At 39.9% G+C, this 18,161-nt stretch overlaps 1 protein-coding gene across 1 annotated transcript in view; it reads left to right on the top strand.

Moving 5' to 3' along the window:
• The first annotated feature begins 2,100 nt into the window (after positions 1 to 2,100).
• The window catches only part of ANKRD55 (ankyrin repeat domain 55), a 127,096-nt gene continuing 111,035 nt past the window's right edge, over positions 2,101 to 18,161 (top strand). The window contains exon 1 of the mRNA XM_037799279.1: positions 2,101 to 2,158. Within this exon, the coding sequence (XP_037655207.1) occupies positions 2,101 to 2,158 (58 nt within the window). The remainder of the gene's footprint in view (positions 2,159 to 18,161) is intronic.

Here is an 18,161-nt window from a genome sequence, read left to right as displayed (position 1 = left end):
AGATATTTTGACCAGTTTTCTAGTTGTTTAAGGCAGGGGGGTAAAACCAGTCTCTATTACTCCATCACGGTGAAAAGGGAAATTCGCACCCAAGAGAATAAGTTCATTGAACGTGGAGACCTTTCACATCTTGCTCATTGCCACAGCACCTATGTGTATAAAAATGATTTGAATGTAGGAATCCTTCAATTGATCAATTAATGAGCAAGGGAAGGAAAGGAAGTTAGTCTAAATCCTTTTTTTTTATTCTTAAGCCCATTTTTTTCCCTCCCATTTGGGACACAATGACAGCAACCACTTTTTCCTCAGACAGTTGGATAAGTTTGAGCCATCTCTCCTTAGCTGAGTAACTGCTATTGTAATTCAAAGTTTCTCCCCAACCCACTTTCAACCCCTCAGTTTGGCGTTATGGTTAATGCAAGAAACTGGTATTAGGAAATTGAAGCGAGTTATCTATAACACATTTTGGGTATTGATTTGTAAGAGGTATGTTCTGCCAATGTTTTAAATAAAAAGAACACGGCAGATTTGGAGAGAGGCCGATATGGGAAAGCTAAGTGAGCAGAAAAGTAATGTCACAGGGAACTGAGTCTAGTCAATTTGTTGATGGAAAACAAAAGCTGGGATACTGGGAAAATATGAGAGGCAAGAGATAAGAAAGGTATCTGCTTATGGAAGAACACAAATTATAAATTAGGTCAGTCCATATCAGAATAAATGTGGACATGTACGAAGAAAATGGTTTCTGCTTTTATTCCCACATTCACACACTAATTAGTTTTTTAAAAAAACACAGTTATTACAATTATCAACATGTAAAACAGAGTGTATGAGTCATCTATTATATGGAAAGTGCTGTTTGACTTGTCCAAAAATCTGATTGTATCTTGAAAGCAGAGATCTGTTTGCTTATTTTGAGTTTATTACATTGGATTTTTATTACAAATATAAAATAATAGACACTTGTTATAATAAGTCAAACAAAAAATGCAAAGTTAGATAAGAATAAGTTGGAGTCTTCCACCTTAGTAGCAATCCCCTAAGGTAACCAGTAGTAGCAATTTAACATGTATCTTTCTACAGCTTTCTCCATGTTCCTATGAACATATATAAACATTTACATATACAGTAGGTGGTTGCTGGTTTCATAAAGCCATGAACAAATGAAATATATAACTTGTTCTATTCATTTATCAATAGATTAGTGATGCCCCAGATCAATACCTATAGATTTACCTCTGTTTTAAAAATTTAAAATATGAACTTACTACAATTTATCCAATTGCTCCTCAAAAGATGTATGTTTGGGTGATTATCAGGTTTCTGCAGCCACAGATAATGCTGCAATAAACACCCTTGTGACTGCAGACTATTTTAATTTTATTGTCACAGACATTTGAGCCTTAAAATGTAATCTTTTAAATGCCACCTCCTTTCCCTCAACCTCCCTGTCACTTAGATACTGTAGGTGGAATGGAGTCTGCAGACGAGCTGTGAAGTTGATAATTACTCCAGTGCAGCACATGGCCCGCAGCCTCCTGCTACAATATTTACGTCCTATTCCATTGAGATGGCACTCTCTGCTCACATGACTCAAATGCAGTTCTCACTCCACCACGAGCACAGCCGAAGGCAAACTGCATTGGCAGTTTTGCACATGCTCCGTCTGGCCCTGTGAATCCTCACTCACCCATTGAGATTTCTTTTGGATTAAAGCAACATTCCAGCTGCTGAAGCTCCGAGACCTGCAAGAGTTTCCTGGTCCAGATCCGAGGCAGGTGGCCCTCTGAGAATACTATTCTTAGGGTTTGGGCTTCTTTATTTATTTGAGAGTAGAGGGTGTGTAATGCTTACACACAAATATAGCTGCTGAATGAGGCCATCAGAAGTAATTCTTTTCCTGGCAGGTATTACAGGAATAGCATTTACCTGTTTCCATAATTTACCTTGACAACAACCTGCAGCACTAATGCACATTTAATTCTTAAATAGAGGCCTTGGCAAACGCTGCTGTATCTGATTGTTGTTGACTATAACATGTAAAATGGTGTGTTTTCTCCTCTCTAGAGATTTGGATGCTTTTTGCTGTACTGATGGTAAATGATGAGACAGGCAACCATGGATTTCAGCACCCCATCTGTGTTTGATCAGCAAAAAGGTAGGTTTTTCAGCTGCTTTGACATGTCTTCTGGTTATTAGCATCTTTAGCCCAGCTGTAGAGATTTGTAGTTGTAAGGAGAGAGTACCGTGTGTGTGTGTGCATGCGTGCACACTATTTGGGATGTGGAAAGAGGATTTCATGTAGAAAACAAACCTGTTCTAAATGTTCATTTCTAATTTGACAAACATTTGGAAGGAAAAATAAGTTTATGACCTGTCTGTCTTGCTGAATTGCTGCCACCTACAAATTTTAAAAATTGGGCTTCAAGCATATCAGCTGTTTTGAATAATATCATTTTTATTCTCATTAGGGTTTTTTTTCAAATCTGAAAAAAAAATAATTTAAGCAGAATAAATCATGAGCCTCTTTGCAGTCTCTTAACCTGAAATCTCATTAGTGTCTCTCATTTTCTTTTAGGAATAGCTATTGACCATATTTACAGTGTGTTTGATATTTTGTCTTATCCAAGGTTGTGTAATGACTTATCACTATGTTATTGTCTGCAATGACAAGGTTTATCTTCATAATTTCCAGGATGTAGGTAATTTTCCACATAAGGAGGTTGCTGTGAAATAGAACCATCCTTATAATAAGCATTCATTTAGCTGTATAGTCTTTGTGTGCACATTTTGCTTATATATATATATATATACATATGCACAAACATACAGGCACATGTGATACCTATTTGTAACTACGCATCTTGTCTATGTATGTACATGAAATTTCCATTCTATAAACGTAATAAATATTTTTTAGAATCTTTTAAAACATATCTGATATCCAAGCAACTTTCTATAGTCTCTGAATTTTATTCAAGATGCCAAGGTCCTTTGGTTATACTTGTTTTGGCTACAACCTGAAAATGGTAGTTTGAGAAAGTCTCATTAAGAAAATTCATTGCTTCTTTCTTTTTCCCTTTTCCTGCTCTAGGCCACAGTATGTTTACTAATCCTGAAGCTACAGCTGGTTTCACGGGTGAATTCTTTCAGCTTAGTGGTTTTTCAAATACTAGATTTCTGAGTAACTATTTGAGATACAGTTTATATATGCATAGTTTTATCTTTAGGTCCTAACTCATTTTGAATTGCATGTGTGTGTGTGTGTACTTTCAAATGTGCTATGATTGTTTCAGCTGTGCCTACCACCATCCTCTCATCTTTGTAAATTTTGTATCATCACAGATGGCAATGAGCAAAAGTGAAAATCTGCTTAGAATCAGAGCACAAGACTTGCTGAAAAAAATGAAATTGCTGAGCTATGAAATCCAAAGAGGAAAACAATGTGTTTATTTTAGACAGTATCTGGTCCAAAACATAACTATAATATTGATTTCTAATATTTATTTTCTTATAGCGCCTTTCGTTTGCACAATTCATAGCATTTCCTCCACCCTAGGCCTAATCCCCCACCCCATGTAAGTTAACCCTCTCTCTGACATCTCTCTCAACACTTTCCCTCTTTCTAGAGGCTCTGTGGTATGGTGGAAATAGCATGGACTTCAGAATCGTAGATGTAGATCAAAATCGCAGATCAGCTACTTCCTAGGTGTGTGATCTTGGCATGTTTCCTAACCTCCCTGGGCCTAAGTTTCCTTGACAATAAAATGAAGAAAATGATCCTAACTAGCAGAGGTGTTGTGAGGATTTAATATAATGCAGAAAAGTACCTGTCATTGATGTGCAAAGAGTACTTGTAAATGGTGACTGCAGTTATTATTATTGTTATTGTTATTATTACCGCACCAGACTGTGGGCTCCTCGAGTGCAAAGGACTATTCACCTCCCTATCTCCAGCTTGAATTTAGCACAGTCCTGTGATCAAATGGGAGTTTAGTTAATGCTGGTTAAACAGATTACATTAATTAATTTTTTCAGAACTCCAGGGTAACATTTAGAGTGAACCTTACGATAGTAATTAACTAAAGGATACCTGAAAGTTCTATTATCTCGTTAATTCTTGAATCTTCTTAAAAGCATTTAAGACCACAATAAGTTTAAGACCATTATATAGATTTAAATATTATGTTGTTGGGGAAACCACAGGGAAGTGACTTTCTCTAGAAAGATTGAGTGTGAGGCTTTAAGAGGGTTTATCGGTCAGAAAGAGAAACACCAATGACCTGTCCAGCGTGGAGATAGCAAGGTCATAACAATGCCTGCCACCACGAACACAGCCCTAGGGTCCCAACCCACTGCATGGACTCCAGCAAAGTGCGACTCACACAGGCACTGGTTGGAATAACATTTACTCATATAAAGTCACCGAGCAAGTCCAGCTTCACTAGTGGGTGTCAGCCCCCATGGTCTGCTGAGGCAAGCAGACGATCTGATCTGTGCACATGCTTCTTGTGCCCGGCGGAAGGACACCATTCCCTCCCCTCCAGGAATAGCAATGCACGTGGATCAAGTGCATTACAACTTATGTACTCCATCTGGGAAAGTTTACATATGCTCAGAGCAAAAGGGGAAAGAATACATGGGCAGAATACTATCTGAGATGCCCCAAGAAGGGGGTCAGCCCACACTTATCAACCCGTCCTAGAAGCCAGGATGTAACATCTGGTTCCGAGCGGAGGATTTATTTATGGGTTCCAGGGAAAGGCGGCAGGCCATACTCAACTTCCACAGGTTTTCCATGAATTTGGAATGCCTGGAGAATGGAAATTCTAGTGGCCACGTGCTTCCCCTGTAGGGGCTGAGAAAGGAGATTACATCTGGAAGGACCTTAGAAGTCATGCAATCCACTGGTTCTGGAATTTGGCAGCACATAAGAATTATCCAGGAAGTTTATGAAAATGCTGATGCCTGGTACGCAACTTGGAGAGTCCAATTTAATTGGCGTGGGGTGTGGCCTGTGCAGACACTTCCCAGAAAGTTCTACTGTGCAGCAAATATCGAGAACCACCCATCCAATCCATTCACCTAAGCTTTCAGATGGGAAAACTGAAGCACAGAGAAGTGAAAGTTGGGCCCCTTTAATTAATAACAACACAGAGCTAATTAGGACCAGAGAATCCTGAGACCCAGGCATTCTCTATCCAGGTTGCAGAACAACAGGAAATTTCCTTTTCCTCACAATCACTGGCCCGAACAAATCCTCTTAGGGTGAGGGTGGGTGGGGTTTGGACAGCTCTGGTCAATGGTTGCTCCAGAAAGTGATTGTCATTGTGGACTTGGAAAAATATGATGCCTAATGACCTTTTGGGCTCAAATGCGGAGGATTTGGTAAACCTGAACACCTCCAACTCCAACTGTGCTTTTCTCTATTTCTTATTAGTTAGGGGTAATGGGACTTTTCTATGCCAGGGGTGTGATGACAGACAAACATTTGCTCAAGGCTGATCTCAGTCTCGTCCCAGGTGCATGATCTCTGACAAACTGATCTCCCTTGACTTCCATCTCCTTATCTGTTAAACGGGAATAATATCATATATTCATAGGGTTGTTGGGAAGCTTAAAAGATCAGGTTATCCGACTGGCACACTTTGAAAAGTTGTGAGGGAGAAAGCCTGGGTCTTCAGAGCTCACCACTTCCTCTCTGTGCTTTCCGGTTTTCACCACAGCACGGGCGCCCCCTGGCGGTCTTCCCTCTCAAAGCCCACATGCGAGAAAGGATCTTGTAGTAAGATTATTTACTACAGAATCAGAGATTCCTGCTGAAGTCAGGTATTGCGTAACTGATGATACTTACATTTCTAATTGTGGAAAGAAAAGCTTTACTGTGCCTGAAGGAATCCCAGGCCTCGGTGTGAAAATGGGGGAGGGAAGTGTGGTCTCCGGTGCCCCGCGCACCCCTCTGTGATGTGAGTGAGGAGGACTCGGCCCTGCCAAGGTTCTGACTGGAAATGTTTTTGACGGGGCTGAGCAGCGTGTGTGCAGGCACCTGCGAGGGCTATGGGCCACCCCACAAATTGTTTCTCTTGTAGAGCTGCTGAGAGAATGAGAGGAGAAGCTAGTTTTCCAGTCTGGATTAGTACAGTCCATTAGTTTCCTGGGGCTGCCGTCACAAATTACCACACAGCAACAGAAATGTATTCTCTCACAGTTCTGAAAGCCAAAAGTCCAAATCGAGCTGCCTCTGCAGGCTGGAGGGAGAATCCTTCCTTGTCTCTTCCAGCTGCTGGAGGCTGCATCACTCCATCTCTGCCTCAGTCTTCATACAGCCTTCTCCTCTGTGCGTGTATCTCTCTTCTGTGTGTCCCTCTTCTGTGTGTCCTCTGCCTTTAGGGCCCACCCAGATAGTCCAAGATAAACCCCTCCTCGCAGGTTGCATTTTTTCTTTTGCCATGTAAGGTAATGTTCACAGGTTCAGGAATTAGAATGTGAATACATCTTTGGGGCCACCATTCAACCCACTGCCTACAGTGAAAAGAGGTCGCTTTTCAAGTCCTTTCTTAGGAAGCAGGCAACCCCATGACTTGTTTTTGTTTTTGTTTTGTTTCATTTTTTTGTAAAATCCATCCTCACTTAAGCTAGGAGGAAATTGGCATTTGGAAGGTGGAGTGGAAAGGGCATCTGTTTGGTGCAGACTCTGTACAAGCAGCTTAATAGAGTACTTACTGATAAGAGCTAATGTTTACTGAGCACTTAGCAGAGCCGGACTCTGTGCTGAGGACTGTATGTGAACTAGTTCATTTAATCCTCACATCAGCCCCACTCTGACTACCCCATCTTTACTGATAAGGGAATTCAAAAAGGTTGGGACTCACCCAAGATTACCAGAAGGTAAAATGTCAAAGCTGGGATGCAAGCCTGAGCCTATCTGACTTCAAAACTCATATTCTTTCTACTACAGCATGTGTCTTCCTTGACTCACTATAAAGTTTTATAAAGAAATAACACATCAACAAAAAATCAAATTAATGATGCATATATTTTCACAAGGTGTTTTCCCATTTTGTTGTGGATGTATAAAGCTCCCAGTCACAGATGTGCTGGCTTTAAATTCTAACTTTTTATCCAAAATGGGAATGCTAAACAAACAAAATTTAGAGTGCACAGATTTGCACTTTGCTGAAAAAGCAAAAGTTTAAAAGTTGGGCATGACAACCAGATGCCTTTAAAGGAAGAATAAGCAAATTTTGAAAGGGTTTCAGGGAAAACAGCATGGAAAAGGCAGGCAAAGGAGACAGGAAAGAGAGGGGAATGATTTGGGCTTGATTAATGATTTTAGGCAGACAGAACTTGAGTGGTTACCAGGAATGGAAACCAGGAACACTGAGGAGAATTCTGTGATTGATTTATTTTCAGATTCATGGTCCAGATAAAGGAAGACTAGTCGGTAAATGATGAAACCACAGGTTTAAAAGTAGATTATCCACTGCTTCTGGGAAAGTGCTCAGCTCCTCTCCCTCCCTTGGTCAAGAAAGCAGAGCAGGGGTGTTCCAGTTTGCTAAAGCTGCTGTTGTACAAAATGCCAGAGATGGATTGGCTTTTGTAAAGGGGATTTATTAGGTTACAAATGTACAGCTCTAAGGCCATGAAAGTGTCCAATCTAAGGCATCAGCAAGAGGATACCTTCAGTGTAAAACAGCCAATGGTGCCTGGAACAGTTCCGTCAGCTGGGAAGGCATGTGGCTAGCATCTGCTGGGCCTTTGCTCCTGGGTTCTGGTTTCAAAATGGCTTTCTTCAAAATGTCACTGGGCTTCTGTCTCTCTTAGTTCAGCATCTCCAAATGCCTTTTTGTCTGCATCTCCAAATGTCTGGGCCTGTGTCACCTCTTATTTTCTCCCAGAGGCAAATTCTGGATTATATATCTTAGCTTCTCTCCAAAATGTCTCTCTCAGCTTCTCCGGGCAAACTCTGGGCTTCATCTCTTAGCTTAGCATCTCCAAATGCCCTTCTGCTGCATCTCCCAGTGTCTGTGTAGGCACTCAGCTCTCTTAAGGACTCCATGATCAAATTAAGGCCCACCAGAAGGGTCAGGGTCACACCTCCATGGAAATAATCTAATAAAAAGATCTCACCTACAATAGGGTGGGTCACATTTCCATGGAAACAACCTGATCAAACACCTAACCCTAATCAAAAGACTAATAAGTCTGCCTCCACAAAATTGCATTAAAGAACATGGCTTTTGTAGGGGGCATAATAGATTCAAGCCAGCACATTCCACCCCCTGGGACCCAAAAAGACATGTTCTTTCCAAATGCAAAAATGCGTTCATTCCATCACAATATTACAAAAACTTAAATCATTTCAGTAAAAATAGGTAAGTAACAAAGTCTTATCAAAATCAGTTATAGGCACAGTTTGTCCAATGACAAAATTCCCCTCTGGCTGTGAAACTTAGAACAAGTTATCTGCTTCCAATATACAAAGGAGGGACAGACATAGAATAAACATTCCTATTGTCATAAGGAGAAACAGAAAGGAAAACAAGAGCCAAAGGACCAAAACAGTTCCTAAAACCTGCAGGGCAAACTCCATTAGATTTCAAAGTCTGAGAGTCATTTGTAGAATGACATTTTATCTTCAGGGCTTGAGAGAGCAGCAGTCCCACCCTCTCTAAAGGCATATGCAGAGGCCTTACACTAAAAACACTGGGGTGATTGCTCCAACATATCCACGCATTGGAGAGACCACCTTCTTCTTGGCCACACCCTCCTCAAGCATCGAAGCACCACCCAGACTCTCTATCTGTGGGGCAAAGTCTGTCCCCTCTCCAAACAGTGGGGTGGTGGCCAGGCTCTCCCCAATCTCCAGGGAATGTGCTCCACCCTTCTGAGGCCTGGGGTGGCAGCACTCTTCCTGAGCATGGAAGTGGAAGGCCTGCCCTCTGCCTCCAGGGCAGACTCACCCTTTCCATGTGCATGGGTAGGTCCCCTCTCCTGGCCTGAGATTTCTTGGCTCCAGACCTTAGCTTCCATGTTTTTTCCTTTGAAGTCATCCTTCTCTCAATTTCTCCCTTCTCTGTCCCCTCCAGTCCAGACTGGGCAGTGGTTCCATTTATACAGAGCTCATAAAAATTTGTTGGCTTGGCATGCAGCATACAGGTGTTAAAACCATCAGACAATGGGACTTTCCACAAATCCTTTCTGGATAATTCCATCTCCAATCCTGGCTTATACTGAAATGGCTGTTGGGTTCCATGTTTAGTTAAATCCTCACATGGGGCACTATCATCTGGGGTCTTACTTTCTGGAAGCCCAGAATTTTCCAGACCATCAATTTCTGATTTCTTTGTTCCCAAGGGTACAGTTTTCACCTTATCTCTGTCCTCTCACATTTACTATAAGCTGCAAGGAGAAGCCAGGCTGTGTTTTCCATAATTTGTTTGGAGATTTCTTCAGCTAAATATCCCAGCTTGTCACTTTCAAATTCTACCTTCCATCCAACACCCGGATTCATTTTGCCAAATTCTCTCCCACTTTAAAACAAGGATTGCCTTTCTTCTAGTTGGCAATAACACATTCATTATTTCTGTCTAAGGCCTCATCAGAAGCATCTTTAGAGTCCATATGTCCACAAACAGTCTCTTTAAAGCAATCTAGGCCTTTTCTATCAAGCTCCTCACAATTCTTCCAGAATCTTCCCCTTATCCATTTAAAAAGCTGTTCCAACATGTTTGGTATTTGCAAGCTCAGCAGCACCCCACTTCTTTGGTACCAAAATCTGTTCCAGTTTGCAAAATCTGTTCCAGTTTGTTGCGCAAAATGCCAGAGATGAATTGTCTTTTATAAAGGGGATTTATTAGATTACAAATTTACAGTTCTAAGGCCATAAAAGGGTCCAAGCTAAAGTATCAACAGGTGGATACCTTCACTATAGAATGGCCAATGGCAACCAGAACACCTCTGTTATCTGGGAAGGCATGTGGCTAGTGTCTTCTGGTCTTTTGCTCCCAGGTTCTGGTTTCAAAATAACTTCCTCCAAAATATCTCTGAGCTTCTGTCTCTCTTAGCTTCTCTCAGCTCTCTGCTTGGTTCTCCTGGGGTGTTTCTCTCTAAGCATCTGGGATTCCTCTCTTAGCTTCTCCAGGGCAAACTCTGAGCTTCATCTCTTAGCTTACCATCTCCAAATGCCTTTCTGTCTGCATCTTCCAGCATCTCCAAACATCTGGGTCTATGTAGGTTCTCAGCTTTCTTAAGAATTCGAGTGATCTAATTAAGACCCACCAGAATGGGTGGGGTCACACCTGCATGGAAATGATCTAATCAAAAAGTCTCCCCTACAGTTGGGTGGTTCACATTTCCATGGAAACAACCTAATCAAATGCCCCCCCCCCAATCAAAAGACTAATAAGTCTGCCCCCACAAGATTGCATTAAAGAACATGGCTTTTGTGGGGGGCATAATAGATTCAAACCAGCACAAGGGAGAAAAAGAGATGGAAGAAGAATCCTTTTTCCAAAGTTCTTTCCCACTTCCAACCAAGCCTAGGCAAACATGTTTGCTAGAAGCCTGGCCTCCCTTTTCTGCCCCCTCTTCTTAGTGATGCCCCTTTTACAGCACACAGGAAACTCCCTACCATCAGCAGCTTCTGTGAAAGGTTGAGGCAGATAAGTCAATTCTAGTGTCTCTGCTGTGAATGTCATCTATTGCCACCTCCACCAGTCTATACCTCCCATCACCTGAATATTTCTTTCCCTTCTATCCTTCTTGCCTCTCTTGGGGACTTCTCTAGAAGGAAAATCCTGACTGATCTTAGCCAAACAATTACCGTTCACTGCCTTAGAGACCCATGAAACTGTAAGTGACTCAGTAGAGAGGATTAGGAGTATGATGTCAACATTGGTATTCTCCACCAAAGGACAGCCCTACTGTCCTGGTGAAGGCTGGCCTCTTGCCTGAGTATACATCCCAAGATGGAGGACCCTGGAGTGGAATGAAGGCTCACCTGGTCAGCCTGATTTCTTGAATCAACTTTGATGCAGAGTCCCACAACTTAGCCAGATCAACTCAGAAGGCTAACCCTCAACTCTGTCCCTTGTCCAAGAGTCACCTGGGTCACCACACTAAACTTTTCCCACCATCTCTATTCATTAACTCAACAGCATTTCCCGGACAATTACTAAACAACTGTATTACATACTGATACTCATGGGTTTTCACTTTGATGGAATCATTTTGAAACAGATATTTTAATAGAGCCTAAAAGGAAAAGCCACTATGCTTTTAGCTATTTTAATTACAAAATCAGTGTGAAAGAAACATCTCACCCATCCCTGAATATGAGGCAAGGTGAGAGTCTGGATGTATTGAAGTCCAAGGAATGGGGTATGGGCTAACAACCACCTTGCAAAAAAACCCACTCCCAACTGGAAATCATAAGTTTAGAACATTTTTAACTTCTAGAAAGCTTGTCAGTCATTAAATGTAAGTTGTCTGCTGATTATGAGAATTCATTTATCTCAAGAATGGACCACATCACAGATTCTCTGATTTGTCTCTTAAATCCACACTGTTTTACTCTAATCTTAACTTCCAACTAATAAGTAGGTTTGTGTGCTTAATAAGAACCCTTAGTTTTCTTTATAAAACCTAAGAATGTACTTGCTCCCTGATGATGATGTTATTCTTACTTTATTGGGTATATTGGAGGAGGAAGAAAAGGGATGATGTTCCAGTCTACACAGGAAATATCTCAACTTCTAAATGTGCCTTCACAACTTTAAATATATATATACATAACATTTAATAGTGTTATGATCATTTTTTAATGTAATTTTATTGAGATATATTCACACACCATACAATCCATCCAAAAAATACAATCAATTGCTCATAGTATCATCATATAGTTGTGCATTCATCATATCATTTGCTTTTAATTGAACAAACATTTAATTTTTATAAGAGCACTCACAATATATTTTATTTAGTCATGACTTTTGCCCATTTTTTAATTGGGTTGTTTGTCTTTTTATTGTTGAGCTTTAGGATTTATTTATATATTCTGGATATCAAACCCTTATCAGTTATGTTGTTTCCAAATATTTTCTCCCATTGATTGGGTTGCCTTTTCACCCTTTTGACAAAATCCTTTGAAGTACTGAGGTACTCGATTTTGAGGACAAACCCCTTACTTTGTGTATGTGAAAACTGAAACAAGGAAGGGATAAATGGTACTGTGTAGAGAAGTATTGGTGATTGTTATCAATGACTTACCCAAAATCACATGGACTATCAGTCACTCCAGGTCACTTACCAAGTGATTACTATGGGCCAGGCATGGATGGTTCCAAGTACTTTGAATTAAATTATTTGTTCAAAAACAATCCTTTGTAGTATCATCATCTTCTGTAATGAATTCATGGCATAGCACCCTTGTGGCATTTAGAAATTGGAAGGGGCAGAATTTGCCTGAGCAGGGAAACCACATGAGAAGGAAATTAATTCTCCAAGGAAGCTCATAGACCACGAAGTACCTCCACTTGCCCTTTTCTATGTTTCTGGTGTTCTGTCTTCTCAGTCTAAAACTTGTCTTTGAGACAGAACTCTTCACTTTGCTCAAAAGCCAGCCTGTTACCTCCCATCTACCATGATGGCATCAGAGCAGTTTCTGGTTTCTCTACTCTGTTGTAGTGCTCCATCCAGTTTTGAGACAGAACCTCACTATTTTAATTATCAAAGTTTTATAATATTTTAATATCTGATAGAGAAATCCCCCCTCAACACTTTTTTTTCCAATTTTGTTAGATATTCTTACCCACTTTTTGTTCCCTCTTTTTTGTTTGTTTTTACTTTTGGAATGGTAATACATTCACACACTCTCAACATATAAAACAATGTACAATGAGAAGTCATCACCTGCTTTAGCCATCCAGTTCCCCTTCCTGGAAAGAAAACAGTGTTATCAGTTTCTTATGCATCCTTCCAGAGAGATTCTGTGTATAGGTAAGCAAATACTTACATATATTCTTTTTCCCTTTTTTAAAAGCATAAAATAATCCATTTATTTTTACAAATGAAAGTTAATATCATTTTCCTGAGCTAAAAAATTCAAAAATAACCTGCTGGAACTTTGATTGAAATAACATTAACTTATACTCGAATATGGGTAACAAATGTAATTGTGTACATGATTTAGTCTTCCTGTCCAGGAACACAGTATTTATCTCCATTTATTCAACTCTACTGTTACATCCCTCCATAAAGTTCTGTAGTTTTTTCATATAGATTCTGAATATTTTGGTGGTTTATTCCTGAGTATTTTATATTATCATATTTTCATTGTAATAGGTTATTTCTCTCCTTATATAAATTGATACAGATGAGCTATTTAGTGTCCTACTTGTTTTTAAATCTAGCTAATTTAAGCAAATCTTATTCTGTGATTAATTCTCTCATGGTGTCTCATAGATAATTAAATCATTCCAATGGTGAGAGCAAGGCCACAAGTGGTTAAGAACCCTGGCTCTGGGGTCAGATTGCCTGGATTCAAATACTGCTCTGCCACTTAATAGTTGTATAACTTTTGGAAGGTTATGAAACCTCCCTGGGCCTAATTTTCTCATCTGCAAATGGTTATTGAAATGAATGGCCTAATTAAAAAGAAATTAAAATGTTAGGACAGTGCTTAGAACATAAGTCAGGTGTAAAGGTAGTTATTATTAAATTTCAATAATTTTACTCTTCTTTTATGATTATTATATCTCTTCTTTCTTTCAGCTTCATACTGTATTGCATTAGATAAGGTTTGTTTCATTCCTTTCTTTAATAGTACTGCCTCTAGTGTTTTAATATTAAGTATAATGTTAGTAATTGGTTTGAAATAAATGAACTTTATCCTAATGAGAATACATCCTTCTACTTCTAGATGTTAAGCATTGTTTTTAGGAACAGAGAGCAAATTTTATAAAATGCCCTATAGTCTTTACCCATATAGTCATATATTTCCCTTATGCGCTATTGATGTGATATATTTTTTAATGGATATCCTAAAATCAAATATCTTTATATTCCTTGAAAAAACTGTATTTGTTCATGGTGTATTATTCTTTTAATACCCAATTGAATTCAGTCTGGGAGAATTTAATTTAGAACATATAATTCTGACCTCATGAATTGAATTGGTTGATAGGTGTGTGTGTGTGTGTGTGTGTGTGTGTGAATGCATGTTTTCACTAGTTTATGCTAGCCTTAGAAAGTAAATAAGAAAAGTTTTACTCTTTTTCTGTGCTTTGGTATGAGAATTATTTTTTCCTTGGTCACTTTAAAAGAACTCACCCAACCCCACTGTAGAATCTTTATGCTATTGTCTATCACTAGCTTTAATTCTCTTCCTGGTATACAACCTACTCTTCAATTTTTGGTTAATATATGTTCCAGTTTGCTAAAGTTGCCAAAATACAATAAACCAGAAACTGACTGGCTTTTAACAATGGGGATTTATTAAGGTCACAAATTCATAGTTCTAAGGCCATGAAAATGTCCCAATTTAGGCATTAAGAGGAAGATACCTTCTCTGAAGAAATGCCTATGCATCTGGAATTCCTCTGTCACATGGGAAGGTATATGGCTGGCTCTGCTGATCCTTCTCTGCTGAGCTCAGCTTCTGGTTTCCGTGACTTTCTCCAAAATGTCTCTGGGCTTCTGTCCCTCTTAGCCTCTCTCAGCTCTCTGCTTACTTCTCCTGGGGCATTTCTGTCTAAGCAGCTCTCTTAGCTTCCCTCAGCTCCTGTGGGTCCTTCTTGCTTCTCCCAGGGCAAACTCTGGGCTTCATCTCTTAGCTTAGCATCTCCAAACATCTTTCTGTCTGCATTTCCAAGCATCTGGATCTGTGTCAGCTCTGAGCTCTCTCTCCCTCTCCCTGAGCTCTCTTAAGAACTCCAGTAAACTAATTAACACCCACCATGAATGGGTGGGGGTCACAGCTCCATGGAAACAACCTAATCAAAAGATCCCACCCACAGTAGGTCTGTCCCCATAAGATTAGATTAAAAGAGCATGGTTTTTCTGAGGTACATAATAGATTCAAACCAGCACAATGTATAAAATTAATTTTGCTACAATAGATTCTAAACTCTAGTAGAATGATGCTTGACAGGCAGATCACTGAGGCATGTAGCTTGTGCACCAGCATGTAGAGAGGGGTACAGGCTTCTGGGAATAAGAGAGAATGGAATATGGAATGTCCATCCAGCACAAATGTAGGTCACAAGTTCACTGGAATGTATGAGGGCTCTGCTGCCTGTGTGAGTGGGCAGTTACAGACAAAAGTGCATATGGGTCAGAGCTATTTGAGCCCAATAGCTTGCAACCATATTTGGGGTTCACCATTTGCTACCTGTGTAACTTTGGTCAAGTTACTTTCCTGCTTTTGCCTCAGTTTCCTCATCCATAAAAGGGGAATAATTGTAGTAGGAAGAGAATTAAATGAGTCAATGTTGTAGATGGAATCATATTCCCCACAAAAGCATGTTCAGGTCTCAACCCCTGGTCCTGTGGGTGTGAACCCATTTGCAAATAGGACCTTTGACGATGTCAATAGTTAAGGTGGGCCCAAACTGAATGAAGGTCAACCTTAATCCAATGTGGCTGAAGTCCTTATAGGGAAAAGAAATTGGACACAGAGGGTGAGAAGCCACATCCAGGAGCAGCCAGAAGCTGGAAGTCAATGGAACCTGGGAGAGAAAGGAAAAGACATCGTCATGTGCATTGCCATATGACGGAAAGGCCAAGGACCAGGGATTGCCGGCAGCCAGCCCCAGAACACCACAGTCTTCTGGGAGAAAGCATCACCCTGCCTACACCTCAATTTTGGACTTCTCCTAGCCTCAAAACCATAAGCTAATAAATTCCCATTTTTTAAGCTGGCCCATTGTATGGTAGCTGAGAAACTAAAATAGTCAATATACAGAAGGGGCTTTGGCACAGTGCCTAGAAAGAGTTAAGAGTTATGTAAGGGCTGACCGTATTACAACTGTTCCTGGGAAAGTCACACAGTGCTGAGGAGACCCCAACGGATAGTGCAATAACAGTGGATACTTTTATAGCTGCATTGAGATGTTGCTGAAGAAGTGATTGAATGGCAGTTTTCATTAACTTTAGAGTTGTTATGAATCTCTTAAATCCTTCAAAGTTGCTACCAAAAATTCTAAGATTTGAAACTATGCAGGGAATGCAAAAAGACTCAGAGCCTCGACTGTGGACTGACCACAAGATTCCTTGGAATGTAACTGAGTTGGACTTTGGCTGGATCCCCAAGTGAGGATACCTCTGCGGTCCCTGCACCCAGAGCCTCAGGTCCAGTGAACCGTCGAAAGTGTTAAAAATGATTTCGTTTGTAAGGTTGCCACTAAAAATTAGTGAGAGAAGGGAGACTTAGCCAACAAATGACAATTTACAAAAAAAGTTAATTGCAATATACAAAAATAAAGTTTAAAACCTGTACATTAGTTAGAGATAAATATTAATAAATAATTAAATATAAGACTCCAGAGGGATAGAACTTTTTAATCATAAAAGCAACCAAATAAATCAAATGTTGGAATATCTAAAGCTTTTGACTATGTAAAAGCGGAAAATGAATTTTTTAAAAAAATAAGCTGAGAGCTTAAGCATCAAAGAGGGAAAATAGTCTTACTATTAGCCAAACTTACCCAGGGGCTCAGAGAATTTCAGTCATTTTCTTCAGGTTCCATCAGTAGATTCCTATCCATGGAAAAATCACAGTGTGTGAGATTTGAGATTAGCAATGCTAATCTGGTCAACTTGTCCTGCTCCACCAGCTGGCATGGACCCCAAGCTCTAGCAACAGGCATGAGGCGACAGTCTTAATCCCTGAGGTCACTGGCCACTCACTGCAGGCAGCAGCACCTCCCAGAACTTTCTCCCTCTTGTTCTATATCTCCTGGACTTGCAGCTGTTTGGATGTCTGAACCCCTTTGCTTGCCCCTCCGGAAACTGCCTTGTCTTTACTTGGTCTTTGGTTGGGTTGCCACTCATTTCAGCTATGTCCATTTTAGGGGCAGAGAGACAGTTCAGATCCTGAAGATGGAAAGAGCAGACTGCACACCCCCAAACATCACATCCTTCAGGCCTTCAAGCTTCACCTCCTGCTAGCACTTTCCTTCCCTCCCACATTACATTGCACAGGGGGTGGAGGGAAGGAGGCTCTGGGAACAGAGGTAAGGTGGGCAGCAAACTCATTCTACCACATAAGTCAAGTATACACAACACACCAAAATTTTAACTGTGACTCTCTTTGAGTACTTTTTTTCTTATTATTATTTATACTTTCATAATTTTCATAATCCAAAAATATATAAATAAAACAACATATAAAATGATAGACCAATTAAATAAGCTTTTTTTAAGTTCCCCAGGTGATTCTAATGTACAGCCAGTATTGAGAACCAGAGATGTAGTCAATCCTTTAATCCTCTCATTTTACAATATAGACCCCTAATCCCAGAATAGATCAGTCACACACTTGACCAATAGTCCATTGTTCAAAAAGACAGTTCTTTATGACATTCAGATTTAACTGAACTTGTTTGGTACTAAGCAGTAATTTCTGCTGTGATTTTATTAGTTCTCACAAAATCACATGCACAGCTCTGGTGAGATGCTTTAAACCAGCTTCATTATATCTATCATGATTTGGGTTGGTGGAGAGCTGTTCATTTACTTCAACTGTACTTTAAATTCAAGGCCTTACAAAATTGTTTAAACAAGTTGAAAACTCCTCCTTCCATCACTTTTCCAAATTCTACTCCTAATGATAATGAAAAATGAATCTTATTTCTTATATACATCCCACTTTAATTTTCCAACTGGAAGAGAAAATGCTCATTAAATCAATAAACACATTTATCAACTGCCTACAATATATCCAATACTATTCTAGCTTCTATGTCTCAAGTTTGGGATTTTTTCTTTAATAAAGGCAAAACCATGCTGCCAAACTGAACACAAATTCTAGTGAAGTTGCGAGAGGGGCAATTATTCACTAAGTTGAGCTTTATTCCATGCCTTTTCTAAAGCAACAAGAAAGCCAGAGAAACAGCAATAATCTCAACATCATGAGAAGCTATTCTATTTCAATTGTC

Source organism: Choloepus didactylus, chromosome 11, assembly GCF_015220235.1.
Source record: "Choloepus didactylus isolate mChoDid1 chromosome 11, mChoDid1.pri, whole genome shotgun sequence".
NCBI lineage: Eukaryota > Metazoa > Chordata > Mammalia > Pilosa > Megalonychidae > Choloepus > Choloepus didactylus.
Note: the sequence above shows the minus strand (reverse complement) of the source record. Positions and strands in the feature narration are given on the sequence as shown.